We start from the raw sequence: 15488 nt of genomic DNA on the forward strand, positions 1-15488 counted from the left end.
TGTGTTTGTTTCTATTTTTAGGGAGAGCTGCTTTGACTCCATCTTAGTAGTGTGGCCTAATGTAGAAAAGAGCACCTGTAAGCTGGATGGGGCAGAGCCTTAGGTCAGGGGTGTCAAACTCATTTTTACCAGGGGCCACATCAGCTTCACTGCTGTCTTCAATGGGCCGAATGTAATTTTAGGACTGTATAAACATAACTATTCCTTAACTAAGGGCAAGGAGCTCAGCGCTGCTGCTGGATAGAAACATGGTGCCTAGCCAGATAAAACAACATGGAGGGCCAGATTTGGCCCATGGGCATTGTGTTTGCCACCTGTGCCTTAGGTGATCACCAGGGCAGAGCATCCTGTGTGAACTAGGTTGATTGAGTCTCAGATATGGTGTTGCTACTCTGCGGCCATGTGGGGGAGGGTCTCAGAAAAGGAACAGTGGCCACTGCCTGGCCTCTAGTGTTTGTCCGGGAGGAAGCTATCCCTTGGCACTTGCCCTGATGCCAGACACTTCAGTTCCTCCCAGTATGCCACTGGTGCTCTTCATACTGCTGCCCTGGTGCAAGAGCCCAGAGGAAGTGAGTCTAAGTCTTAAGTCTGTTGTGGGCTCTTTAACAGGAGATGCCTGAGACTCCTGCAGTTTTTCCCACTGCCCAATCCCCACTGGATTTTACAGCCAGAAGTTATGGGAACTTATACTCCTGGAACTAGAGCCCTGGTTGTGTGGTCTAGTGTGGGTTGAGATCACTTGCACAGGAGATATGCCTCCCAATATTTACCCACCACACATGGGCGTGAGACTACACTATTCTGCATCTCTGTCCTTCTTACCCATTTGAATGAATGTGACTTCTTTAATTCCTTTGTTGTTGGACTTTCATACAGCTTGATTTTCTGACTGTTCTAATAGTTGTTTTGTAGTTTAATTGTAATTTTTGCTGTGGTTGTGCAAGGAGGTGAGTTGTGTTTACCTATGCCTATATCTTGACCAAAGTCCTAAACAGTGATTTTCAGTGTTACTCTTATTATTTTGGAGCACCATAAACCACACCCATATAAGATGGCAAATGTAATTGATAAATGTGTGTTCTCAATTTTCCACTAAGCAAGTGTTCCCCCATTCTCTCCCTCTTCTTAAGCTTCCCTATTCCCTAAGATACAAATGCTACTGATGATTCAATAGACTATAGTATAGTGTAACAATAACTTTTATATGCAGTGGGGAAGCAGATCATTTGTGTGACTCACTTTGCTGTGATACTCTCTTTATTTGGGTGGTCTGGAAAAAAACTTTCAGCATCTCTGAGGTGTACCTGTACTGTAAAATTTTGTTTGGGGTCAGGCCACCAGAGAGCATAACCTTATTTTGTCTCCTTTAGGAATTACTTTTTTTCCCTCTTGTTGATGCCCTTTTATTTTTTAAACCAGTGTCTATCAATAGAAATTAATTTTTCAATATACTGCACTTTGGCATTATGCCATGGGACTGCAGTTTTGAATCTAATAAGAAACGTTTCTGTAAATCCATTATTGTATTTAATGAGATATATTAAGCATATCATTCATCATATCTGAATGCCCCTTTTATAAAAATGTGAAGAAATACCTCCTAATTCTCCTTCTTCTAGTCATGAAGTAGGGAGCTTAGTGTTAAATTCATTTTTTTCATCTTAAGCCTGAAGTATTATAGACTTTATAGCATTAATTTTGTGAACCAACAAATTAACTTTTCCTCTAACTATCTTATTCTTTTTCTACCCTCATTCTCTTTTTACCTTGATTTCCTTACTTAAAAAATATTATATAGTCCTGGCTTGTGTTGTTCAGTGGATTGAGTGTGGGCTGGGAACCAAAGGGTCACCAGTTTGATTCCCAGTTGGGGCATATGCCTGGGTTGCAGGCCAGATCCCCAGAGGGGGGCACATGACAGGCAACAACACATTGATGTTTCTCTCCCTCTCTTTCTTTTCCCTTCCCCCTTCTATCTAAAAATGAATAAATAAAATCTTAAAAAAATATTATATCGGTATTTTTGAGTCTTCCTCCAATTTTTTATAATAGGAATTTTAAAAATACTAATACATTAAATTTTCAGTCTTGTCAAATGCAATAAAGAAAGAAAGAAAGAAAGTAGGTGAATTGATGTGCAGTGAACATTAGAATGAATACCTTAAAGAAATCCCACAAACTTGGGAAACTATTTTCCTATAAAAATATTCCTTTAAATAGGACCTGGCCTTCTACAGCCTTCTTGCCTCTGTATTTTAATTCTAATTAATTTCAAAAAGTTTTACAACTAAGTGTTAAATCTGTAATCATTACCATCAACTTTCCAGCACCCAAGTGAAAATTCACCATTGCAGAAAGGATGGCTCATAGTCACAAGGAGTTAATTATAAACACTGATCAGACAATGTCCTCTAAAATGTAAATGTTTCATTGAAAGCTACCAGCTAAAATAACATTATAAAGTTTTAGTCATATATTTTCCCAATACCAGAAATGTAAGTAAGAGTTTCAGTAACTCATTGGGCTTTTTACTTAGGGAATATCAGTGCTATGGTTTAAAGAAATTTCCAGTAATAAATTAAAATGTCATTTAAGGGAAAGAACTGAAATTTCAATTATCTTTTGCCTAATACCTCAAGTAGAAATAATCCTCTGGCTCTTTTCATTTCTCCCTATCTCTCCTATGTTGGGAGGATGTGCAGAAAAAATAATACTCACACCACCCACCAAATTGTAAGAAAATATTTATAAGGTTGTTGTGATTAAACAGAGTAGTGGTGAAAGGGAAGCTGAAATAAATGTGTGAAGGACATCTTTGTCAGAGTCTGAATGGCCCACAGCCCATGACAACTCTAGGAAATGCTCATCTTCCCCACCTAAAGCTCAGTGATGGTGTAGGTTCCCAGAGCCATGCTGACACTCCATGAGTCTGGCTACCATCATGCCAAATGGAAGTGGTTGGATAGCAGACCCAACAGACCAGTCAGAGGTCCTCTCCCATAATTTAAAATTGAGACTAAGAAACAGTAAGTTAATCCATTTCTCTTAAGACCAGAATAAACAGTAAACTTGGGAGTAAAACAAAGGCTGTATTTTGACTGCTATGTGCATTCCAGAGACAAAAAAAGTCTATCTGTAGGAACATAAGAATGAATTGCATGCACACACACACAGAAATACATAAGCCCCAAGCAAGTAAAAGGAAGAGGTGAGAAGATCTTCCAACTCTTAGTTCTTATCCCTTCCTAAGGCCCTGAAACATTCCTGTACTCCTAAAAGAACTTGTAATAACATGTGCTTCCTTGTGTAAGCTTACTCAAGTAGGTATTTGCTATTTGTAATTCAAAAGCCCTAATGCATACATTATACAACTCTCTTTCACCACGTGTTACTATTAGTTTACAAGAGAAATGGGGTTTAAATTACAGTTATACCTCAGTACTTATTGGCTTCAGAACTTGTCAAACTCTGTACTCACTGCATTTTGACAATGTCTCAGCACTCAGTGCTTGCTCAGGAATCACTGTGCTTGCTAGAACTTGTATGAGTCACAACATTGCCCCACAAGAGAAAATGCTTTATCATCTGCTTGATTTTGGCACTTGTCATGAGTTCTGGAATGAATTAACAACGAGTACCAAGATACCACTGTATTTAATTTCTAATTTTCCTAAAATAGGATGATTTCCTACAATATAACCATTACAATAACTTGCAAAACAACAAAATAAAAAGTGATTAAGAAGACAGTTGATTAAAAGAGTAAAATAAACCAAAAGTAAACTAAATACAGTCTTACTTCTAGATTCTCTTTTTTATATACTTCAATAGCTTTCTCTTCAGATAATCCACAGCAGCCATATTCCAGAGGAGTAAATACCGTAGTTGGAACATTTATATAATCACACTGAAAGATAAAGAAATTACATGCTTTTATTTTGTGACACTTTTTTTTACAACAAAAACTTCTATCACATACATTTACAAAAGGAAAATAAGTAAGTCCAGTTCAATGTAAATGATTCTGATATATCAACACTTCAGGGAATTGTAAATTATACTAAAGGAGATGGGATGAGCTCAACTCCAGGGCAGAGACCATACACTGGCCAGTGATGAATGAACAGGACTGGCTCTCCCAGAGCCCCAACCTCACACTTCTGATCTGAAAACCACTCAGTAGAGGAGAAGGTGGGTATAATCACCCACCCTTAAGGGCAACTAAAAATTTTTTTCCGTTCCCACAATTTCTGGGTCCTGCTTTCCATTACGTCCACTAGGTGATGGAGAATTATACTATTTCACTTGAAGCCTAGACCACTCTTGGCCATTTTATTTAATAGTGCCACTGACATGATAAGCAAAGAAACAGATTAATAGTGCAGGTCTGAGTGACTTCCCTGGACCACCAAGGGAAGATGGCATACACATGTGTCCTTGGAGGCTGAGACTGCATGAATCCCATGGTTATGATGGAACTTCTTCAGAGCCTTGATCTGACTGAGACACAGCATGAGTGGACAGCACAACCAGACTGCAGACTCCGAACCCTACACATGATCTTCCAGCAGCTCCCCTTGCCTCGCCAAGTTCAAGTGGCATCCTTGCCTGGAGGATAAAGTGTTTGTGACTGTGCGAAGCAGAGTTAGAACATGTTGGAGGAGGTGTCATTAAAACTGTGTATGTGGATAGAGAGTGGTGTGCAGGGAGAGAAAGAATGGAGGGTATAACCAGGGATGAAGGTCGCTGTGCCTGTGTATCCACGGCCCCTCGAGGTGTTACAATGCTTAGAGCACTGCATGTCACCCAAACCCCTGCCAATAGGTTACAGATTATTAGGTTAGAGATGACATCCCCAATGACAGGTAATCCATAAGCTGACCAGAAACCTATGCAGAGAAAAATGAGCTGCACCAAACTGTTTCTTTTGCAGGAAAATAAACTAGGAGCAAAGGAACAATCCCTTATGTGTAGCAGTGTGATAAAAAAAAAAAAACAGAGTTGTGGCCAAGTTAGGCTAACTGAAGGGCACCCTGTGAAGCCCACTTCAGTGTGCTAGGGCCCCAGAGCAGCTGTGACACCCAGACCCAGCCCTGCTTTAACTGCAGTGAGACCCAGTACTAGCACAGTCCTTGTTCTAAGTCACTGTGCGACTTGACTACTCATCCACATGGTCTTTATAAGAAACTTCCCCAACTTGCCTACTTTGAGTGATTTTCTATTTTACACAAAAGAAAAACTTCAAAACACCAGGTATATTGCACTAAAGAGGTGATTTGCATACAAATATGCATCAGCCTAGAGTCTTTAACTAAAATATGCTCAACTGAATTTCACATTTGCTAACTGCTAATCAAGAAACATTTGTGCTTATTCCAATATGGCTAGAGAAAAATCACATAACCAGGTGCCTAGTTTTCTGATTTCTCTTAAGCCATCAAATGCTCATCACTCTATTTAGTGACCAGCAGCTGATCCCATATCCCATGGCTCAACAGAGGCCTCTATCTCCTGTCTCATATCAACAGAGAAATCAACAGGCAATTCCTCAACTTTCTCCCTTTCATCTAAAATACTCTCTCCACATCTTACACTATTTTTTCCACTTGAACTGGACTTCATCTTTTTCTACCTGTAGCCTTCCTTTCAGTCCTAGACTTTTAATCACTCCCTTTTTACACACACACTCATCCACTTCTAATTTCTTTACCCCATGGCCACCATGACTAATTTCTTGAAAGCATTAGGAACTACTCTGCTCCCATATGCCTCAAAATGCTATTATTGCATTTGGGGCAGGATAATTCTTCTTTGTACATTTATCATTCCTGGCCCCACCCATTCATGCAAGCAGTACCACATCCCCAGCTACCCCTCATCCACCAACATCTCCACATATATACTAGGTCTTTGTTCACAACTTCACAAGGTAACTAGACTGATAAAATAAGCAGCATACAGCATCTCTTCTAAAGAATATGTACCCCAAACTTTTCACCTGAAACTAATCACACAAAAACAATCAGAGAAATTCAGAATGTGAGATATTCTACAAAAAAAGTAGACTGGATTCATTAAAAATCAAAGTCATGAAGGGACTTCCGCCAAGATGGAGGCATAGGTGGAAACACTGTGCCTTCTCCCACAACCAAGTTTGAATACAACAAAGGTTTGGAGAAACAAAGACACAACCAAAGGACAGAAAATTGAATTATACTGAAGTCCGACTACATCTAACCGTTCAACGGGGATGGTAAGAGGGGCGGAGCCAGCAGCGAGCAGGTTCGGGCAGGACAGGGCCCCCGACCCAGGCGCGCAGGCAGACGGGAACCAGTTGGGGTGCGGAGCAGACCGCGGACGCATATTCATGCACAGTGAGACAGACCACGCAGGCCCCAGGGGGTGAGGGCTGACGGCGGTGGCACACTCGCGTGCAGTGGAACGAAACGCGTGGGCCCGGTGACGGCAGCAACTGTGGCACCGGTGAGGGCCGTGGTGGCAGGCGGCGGACAGGACGCCAGAGTCCCTCTTAGACCCCGCCCCCACATACAGCGTCACAACCCAGCGACTTAGTTGCCCTGCAAGACCAGTGAGAGCCATTGTCCCTCTTTGACCCCGCCCCCACCTACAACGTCACAACCCAGCGACTGAGTTGCCCTGTTCTAGTGAACACTTTAGGGCTCTGATCCTGCTATGGAACAGGCACGAACAACCCGAAAGATGGCACAAGAAGAACTCAAAGTCCCAGAGCCAATAACTCTAAGCGACCGAGAAATTGCCAGCCTCTCAGAAGCACAATTCAGGACACTATTTATCAGGATGCTCACAGAACTGGTTGATTATAGTCACAAATTAGAGGAACAAAGTTACAAATTAGAGGAACGTGTGAGGGCTGGACTGATTGAAATGAAGGGAGATGCACAGGAAACCAATAGTGATGGAAAGGAAACGGGGACTCAAATCAATGGAATGGACCAGAAGGAAGAACAAAACATCCCACCAGAAAGGAATGAAGAAATGAGAATTCAAAAAAATGAGGAGAGGCTTAGGAACCTCCAGGACATCTTTAAACGTTCCAACATCCGAATTATAGGGGTACCAGAAGGGGGAAAGAAACAGCCACGAGTGGAAAACGTATTTGAACAAATAATAAAGGAGAACTTCCCCAGTCTGGCAAAGGAAATAGACTTCCAGGAAATCCAGGAAGCTCAGAGAGTGCCAAAGAAGTTGGACCCAAGAAGGAACACACCAAGGCACATCATAATTACATTAGCCAAGACCAAAATGAAGGAGAGAATCCTAGAAGCAGCAAGGGATAAGGGGACAGTCACCTACAAAGGAGTACCCATCAGACTGTCAGCGGATTTCTCAAAAGAGACCTTACAGGCAAGAAGGGGCTGGAAAGAAGTATTCCAAGTCATGAAATCCAAAGACCTACAGCCAAGATTGCTTTATCCAGCAAAACTTTCATTTAGAATGGAAGGACAGATAAAGTGCTTCTCAGATAAGGTCAAGTTCAAGGAGTTCATCATCACCAAGCCCTTATTATATGAAATGCTAAAGGGACTTATATAAGGAAAAGAAGATGAAAAATATTAACAGTGAAAGAACAGCAAACACACAGTTATTAACAACCACACCTAAAACAAAAGCAAACCAAGAAGACAGCTAGATCAGGAGTGGAACCATAGAAATGAAGAACACATGGAGGGTTAGAAACAGGGGGGTGGGAGGGGGAGAAGAGGGGAGAAGGCACAGAAAATAGCATAGATGGTAGGCAGAAAATAGATAGGGGGGAGGGCGAGAATAGTGGGGGAAATATAGAATCCAAAGAACTTGAGACACGTGGTTATAAACTAAGGGGGGGAGAATGGTGGGGGAGGGAGGGTGTGGGTGGAGGGGATTGAAGGGGGGGAATAGAACAACTGTAATGGTATAATCAATAAAATATATATTAAAAAATCAAAGTCATGAAAAGTAAAATAAGCAAGCAAATAGGTAAATCAAGGCAGAGGATTGCAAGATTACAAGATTACAAGTGACTTAGGAGTCAAAAGAGCCAGGTACTATTGAGCGCGGGCCTGCAAACCACACGATCGTGGTTTGATTCCCAGTCAGGGCACATGCCTGGGTTGCAGGCCAGTTCCCGGCAGGGGACACACCAGAGGCAACCATACATTGATATTTCTCTCCCTCTTTCCTTCCCATTCCCCTCTAAAGATAAATAAATAAAATCTAAAAAAAAAAGAGCCAGGTACTGTGTGAATCAAAACATGTGCATACATACTAATGAACAACTGAAGAAATGTAATATTACTGCATATTTGTTGAATTCTCAGCTACAGTAATGGAATTGTTATTATGTAGTTCAATATCCTTATTCCTAGGAGATACATGCTAAAGTATTTAGGAGCAAAACATCATTAATGTCTGCCACTTATTTCAAATAGCATGAAAAAATGTACATGCAGAGAGAGAGCAAAAATGGCAAAATGTTAATAACTGGAAAATATGAGTGAAAAGGGTAATATGGGTGATTGATACTATTCCTTCTGAGGTTTGCCATCTTTCTAAATGAAAAGTTTAAAAAGAAGATCTTAAATAGCTCCCAATGCCTAGATAGGGCCCTATTAATTCTTTACTGTGGCATCATAGATTTCTGATGATCTGGTGCCAAATCAATTTTCCAGCCTCATTTCCTATTGTACTCTTCTATCACCAATTGCTCTGCCTGCATACTCCTCAAAATTTGTTAAGTATCGTGGATGAGACAATTTTTCCTTTGTGTGCAACAGAACAGTTAGCATTCCTTACACCCACCCAGTAAAGACTGACTTAACCAGTCAATCTTTCACCTGCTAACACCTCCACACATTCACTGTGCTCCTGATGGAATAGAGCACGAACTCCCCCAGAGCTCTGGGCTTTTGAATGATCTACTTATCAAAAGAGCCCTTTGCTCCCTCAGTTTTAAATTACTCATTCTACAAAGTCCATCCCAAATCTTTGATCAAAGTCTATGAAGGGTGAAGGAGACTGTAGAACTCACCTGATTCACACCATCAGCGTTGCAGATGGCGAAACTGAAGTGAAGTGAAATGACATGACCGACTTCACACACTAACAGGCATTTAAGCCAGGGCCGGCATCCTAATCCCCTCCTACTCTGTGATAGTGCAACCAATAACCTAGGAGGCCCCTTCTTATCCCTTCAGTCAGAATTAACTACTCCTCTTCTTACTCATGACCCCCACCTACCTAGCAAGCTCCTTGGTGCTGGAACCATGTCAGTACTTTGTATATTATCCAGCAAAACATCTTGTACATGGCATATATTAAAAAATATTTTTGAAAACCAGTAGTAAATAAGTCACCTGCAAATGGCTTATTGGTGAAAAACCCTTTACTCGAAAAACAAACACACAAGCTTTATTTGAACTGGTTTTTTAAGTCATAATTTTATTTAGATATTATCTCAAAAACAACAGTAAGAAACTTACCTTTTCTACATGACCCCCGAAAAGTCTTCGAGCCAACAGCTTGCCTGCCTGTATGGCAACAGGAGTGAGCTCAAGTTTACCTTCCAGAATATCCCCAATAGCATAAATATACGGCACATTGGTCTGTTCCACATCGTTGACTGGAATCTTGCCACTCCTATTAGATTTTGAATGGGGAAAAATATATTATGATTAACTCTATACTGCTGGATGACTAATACTCTTCCAAGAGAACTAAATACAAAGAGATATGACCTTGCTCTAAGAATTCATGTACCTCAGGACATTAATTGTCTATTAAGACCAATGGCTTACAATAGCAAAAGTTTCTGTAGCTGCGGAAGAAAACACCTTGCTGGTTGATAAAACAAGGCTCATTTTTTGGATGTTGAGGATATTCTCTGGTTTCCCCCACAGCTTCACTTAAGAGCTTTGAAATCTTTCTCCTTGCTTGACCAAGGCCATAAAATTCAGTCTAAGTCAGATGTAGGTGAATACATTTCCTCAATTATTTTTTAAAATCATGCACGGGCTCTTTCAGGCACACAATAAAGAGTTACTTGTTAATGAAAAAATTGATATATTAACACAGAGCTGGGACTGTACTTAATATAAAATAAATTCAAAGCAGTAAAATTTTGTATCTTAGTAATTAAATAAGAATTTTAAGAGGTGATCTGTAGAAACATTGTGCTTTGTGCACCAACATGATCCCACATGTACATACTTCTCATTGATTTTGACACCAATCGTCTCCAAGCCTATTTTCCTTGTAGAGGAGTCACGACCAATTGCTAACAAAACCTATAAAGGGAGATGAAAAACACAAATTTACCAATATTAAAAATGAAAGCAGGAACATCACTATAGATCCTTCAGACAATAAAAGACTAATAACTATTATAAATGCCCCATGCCAATGAATTTGACAGCTTAGATGAAATAGATTCCTTATTTCTTTTGGTCAAAATGCATTTTAATTGAGGCATGAGTGATACACAACATATTAGTTTCAGGTATACAACATAATGATTCATTATTTGTATATATTGAAAATGATCATCACAAGTTTAGTTAGCATCTGTCACCACACAGTTATAAATTTTTTTCTTATGATGAGAACTTTTAAGATGTACTCTCTTAGCAAATTTCAAACATACAATACAGTATTATTAACTCTAGTCACCATGCTGTACATCACATCCCTGAAAAAGTCTCCTTGAAAGACACAATTTACCAAACTCATATATAAATCTGAATAATCCTATATTATGTGCTGAAATTATGTACCCCCCTACCAAATTCATGTTGAAGTCCTAACCATCAATAACTCAGAGAGTATTAGGAGTCAGGGCCTTTAAAGAGATAAGGTAAAATGAGGAGACTTCCAGCCAAAACGGAGGCCTAGGTAGACACATTGTGCCTCCTTGCACAACCAAAATTAAGGACAACAAAAATTTAGAAACAAAAAAACAACCAGAACTGACAGAAAACTGAACTGTACAGAAGTCCAACAATCATTCATCCAGACCGGTAAGAGGGGCAGAGTCCGCAGTAGGTGGAGAGGGGTTGTGGCAGGAAAAAGCGGTGGCTGACAGACCCCAGGCAAGGGAAGGGGAGGGGAGGCAATGAGCGGACCCAGTGAGGGACGCAAGGAGGCTGGCTGAACACCGTCACACATTTGTGCACAGATATAACAGGTGAAAACAGGGAGCAAGACAGACCACACAGCTCAGGGCCCCAGCGCTGAAAAATGAAGCCTAAAAGCATTGATTAAAAACATATGTGGGGGCTGAGGTGCCAGGAGAAACTCCCAGCCTCACAGGAGAGTTCATTGGAGAGACCCACAGGGTCCTAGAATTTACACAAGCCCACCTACATGGGAACCATCATCAGTTGGCCCTGATCTGCTTGTGGAAGCAGCAGAAGGGACTGAAATCCGACAGAGAGCAGAGCAAGTGCCATTGTTCCCTCTCTGACCCAGCCCCCACATACAGCATCACAATCCAGCAACTGGGTTGTCCCACCCTGGTGAGCACCTAAGGCTCTGCCCCTCACTACATAACAGGCTTGGACAAACCAAAACATTATGGCTCAAGAAGAATAGCTCGAAGCCCCAAAGCCAATACTTTTAAGTGACCAAGAGATAGCCAGCATTTCAGATGCACAGCTCAAAATACTGGTGATCAGGATGCTCACAGAGCTGGTTGATTCTGGTCTCAAATTAAATGAAAGAATGAAGGCTATGCTAAATGAAATAAAGGAAAATGCACAGGGAACCAACAGTGATGGGTAGAAAACTGGAACTCAAATCAATGGAGTGGACCAGAAGGAAGAAAGAAACAACCAAACAGAAAAGAAGGAAGAAACAAGAATTCAAAAAATGAGGAGAGGCTTAGGAACCTCCAGGACATCTTTAAACATTCCAACATCTGAATTATAGAGGTACCAGAAGGGGAAGAGGAACAGCCACGAATGGAAAACTTATTTGAACAAATAACAAAGGAGAATTTCCCCCAGTCTGGCAAAGGAAATATACTTCCAGGAAATCCAGGAAGCTCAGACAGTCCCAAAGAAGTTGGACCCAAAGAGGAACACACCAAGGCACATCATAATTACATTAGCCAAGACTAAAATGAAGGAGAGAATCCTAGAAGCAGCAAGAGATAAGGGGACAGTCACCTACAGAGGAAACCTACACCTACACCTATTATCAGACTGTCAGCAGATTTCTCGAAAGAGACTTTATAGGCAAGAAGGGGCTGGAAAAAAGTAATCCAAGTCATGAAAGGCAAGGACCTACATCCAAGATTGCTCTATCCAGCAAAGCTTTCATCTAGAATGGAAGGGCAGATAAAGTGCTTCCCAGATCAGACCAAGTTAAAGGAGTTCATCATCATCAAGCCCTTATTATATGAAATATTAAAGGGACTTATCTAAGAAAAAGAAGATAAGAAACATGAACAGTAAAAAGACAGCAAACTCACAAGTATTAACAACCACACCTAAAGCAAAAACAAAAACAAACTAAGCAAACAACTAGAACAGGAGCAGAACCACAGAAATGGAGATCACATGGAGGGTTAGCAACAGGGGAGTTTGAGGAGAGAGGGGGAAAAGGTACAGAGAATAAGTAGCATAGACTGTAGGTAAAAAATAGACAGGGGGAAGGCAAGAGTAGTGTGGGAAATGTAGAAACTAAAGAACTTATGACACATGGACATGAGCTAAAGGGGGGAATGTGGGTGGGAGGGGGTGTGCAGGGTGGAGGGGAATGAAGAGGGGGAATGAGACAACTGTAATAGTATAATCAATAAAATATATTTAAATAAATAAATAAATAAATAGACAAGTCATAGATGGGAAGATAATATTCATAATACCTAAATCTGAAGAAAGGAATATATCCAAATATATACTGAACTTCTGAAATTCAAGAATAAAACTTCAAATAACCCAACAGGCAATATGCCAAAGACTCAAACAGACACTTATTAAGGAAAAATATATAAATGACCATTAAAATGGAAAAATATGTTCCATGTTGTTAGTCATCAGGAAGATGCAACTTAAAACCATAGTAAAATACCACTACATCAGGGATGTCAAATTCATTTTCACCAGGGGCCACATCAGCCTCACAGTTGCCTTCAAAGGTCCAAATGTAATTTTAGGACTGTATAAATGTAACTACTCCTTAACTACAGGCAAGGAGCTCAGCACTGCCACTGGGTAGAAACAAAGTGCCTGGCCAGATAAAAGAAGGTGGAGGGCCAGACTCAGCCTAGTGGCCTTGGGTTTGATATCTGTGCATTACACATATTATAATGGCTGAAATGAAAAGCCAACAAACCCCAAATATTGGTGAGGACATGGAATGACCAAAACTCTCATGCATGGCTGGTGGAAATATAAAATAATATAATCATTTAGAAGGTATTTGACATTTTCTCAAAAAATTAAACATAGAAACTATCCTAGGACCAAGCAGTTTCAACCTTAGGTATTTATTTACCCATAAGAAATGAAAATATATATCCACAAAAGGCCTTATACCTGAAATTTTCATAGCAGTTTAAGTCACAATTAGCCCATGCTAGTAACAGCCTAAGTGTTCACGCACAGGAAAACGAATAAATTATGGTATACATACAACTGTATAGTCATACAATTTATACAATAAAGACTACTGATATACAAGACAACATAGATGAATCCTAAAAACATTACTCTGAATAAAAGAAGCCAGATATCAAGGAATACCTACCATATGGTTCCACTTCTCTGATGCTTAAATAGGCAAAATTAGTTCATAGTGACAGAATCAGAACAGGGTTGCTTGGGGTCAGGAAGTGAGAAAATACACAAGAGCTTACTAAAAATCACAGATGTGTTTTGTTACCTTCAAAGGAGTGTGGATTACATGAACATGTACATTTGTCAAACTGACTGAACTATACATCTAAGACCTGTGAATTTCACTACATATAAATTTTATCTCATTACAAAATTAAATAATTTACTAATTTAGATATTGTGAACAACTTTATACCAATATTTTTGGTAACTTAGATGAAATGCACTAATTCCTAGAAAAATATATTAATGTAAAATAACTCAAGAAAAAAATAGAAAGCCTTCAATGTCCTTTGACTGTCAGAAAAATGAATCAGTGGTGAAATACCATAGAAAATTCTTGACTCAGATGGTTGCAGCAGTGAATTCTATCAAATATACAAAGAATGTTCCAATACTACATTAATGCTCCCAGAGGAAAGAAAAGGAGGAAATACACTCCAAACTCCTTTCATTAGTTAGTGTAACCAAGCAAACTGGGTATCGACCATATGGTACCTTGATGCATGACTCAACAATTAGTGTTGAAGGAAGCAGGTTTTTATTTACAGGATTCCATCCTTAGGGGGCTGAGAGCACTCCTCCTCAGAGCCCTGTTCTCCCACAAGACTCAGAACTTCCCTCGCTCCCCACCAGGCTATAAGCCAAAATCATGCCAGGAGTTCCCACATTCTTATCTGTTCTTAAACCAGCTGTGCAAACAGGTCTTCATCCCCTCTGGAAGATGCTCTTATAGGTTTCAGAGTGGCCATCCTCTTGTAGAAGCTCTCTCTCCTTCAGGATCTGGGATATGTTGTTCTCAGCCTCCATGTAGTGGTTCAGGGAAATATGTCCCATGTTACAATGGATCATGGTGGAGTCCAGGGAGGCACATGTCCCAAGAGTGGCTTCTCCATATGTCTTTCAGAGAAGCAGAAGTCTGCAGCTCAGCATTCCTGATCACAGTTCATTCAGCTCCAAACATCTCCCACAAATCTGCGCTTGGCTAAGGAGGTCCTCACATAGCTCCATCAGCTCTCTCTTTACACCCTTTCCTCCTGCACAGCTTCTTCCTCCTCTTTCAGGCCTCATTTAAATGCTTGACCTGGAGCTCCTATATGACCTCATATCCGGCCCCTCTTATGATGTGCTACTTTTGCCAGTTCCCCTTTTTCTTTTACCTTCTTTCAGCTACCAAGTTTAGTCAGGGCAAGAGTTCCCTGTGACAGAGGGGCACCAGGGGTGGGCATCCACCTTCACTGGCTATATCACCAGTCAGAATAGGACCTTAAAGTCATGTATACCTTTTGCCCTGGGCGGCAGCACAACTTAATAGTTGTGCAACTATGCAAAGTACTTTAACTGCCTTATGTCCACTTCCCCCTTCCCCTAATCTAAGTTTATCAGGAATCTGCTATTTTTGGGGACCCCTACACTGCACCCCATTACATTACAATGAACTTGACATCAAAATCTGACAAGTTCAATCTGTGAAAGGAAATTATAAGCCAGTATGATTCATGAATATAATGTAAAAATTCTAAATAAACAAATTCAACAACATATAAATAGGACCTTTACCAAGTTAGGTTTATATCAGGAGTAAAAATTTGATTGAAGATTAGAAAAGCAATGTAATTCAACATATTTACA

At 40.3% G+C, this 15488-nt stretch overlaps 1 protein-coding gene and 1 long non-coding RNA gene across 6 annotated transcripts in view; one reads left to right on the forward strand and one right to left on the reverse strand.

Moving 5' to 3' along the window:
* TXNRD3 (thioredoxin reductase 3) overlaps window positions 1–15488 on the reverse strand; it is an 85530-nt gene that overhangs the window by 13370 nt on the left and 56672 nt on the right. For all 5 annotated transcript variants that reach the window (XM_037034032.1, XM_037034031.1, XM_037034029.1 and 2 more), the window contains 3 exons: window positions 10228–10304; window positions 9501–9657; window positions 3800–3907 (listed from right to left, as the gene is read on the reverse strand). In XM_037034032.1, the coding sequence (XP_036889927.1) occupies window positions 3800–3907; window positions 9501–9657; window positions 10228–10304 (342 nt within the window). The remainder of the gene's footprint in view (window positions 1–3799; window positions 3908–9500; window positions 9658–10227; window positions 10305–15488) is intronic.
* On the forward strand, window positions 7968–8443 carry LOC118978550 (uncharacterized). Its single transcript, XR_005064748.1, has 2 exons — window positions 7968–8063; window positions 8255–8443. It is a non-coding gene; the product is annotated as an uncharacterized LOC118978550 (long non-coding RNA).

This window comes from Sturnira hondurensis, unplaced genomic scaffold, assembly GCF_014824575.4.
Source record: "Sturnira hondurensis isolate 20B ecotype Veracruz unplaced genomic scaffold, ASM1482457v3 Scaffold0021971, whole genome shotgun sequence".
NCBI lineage: Eukaryota > Metazoa > Chordata > Mammalia > Chiroptera > Phyllostomidae > Sturnira > Sturnira hondurensis.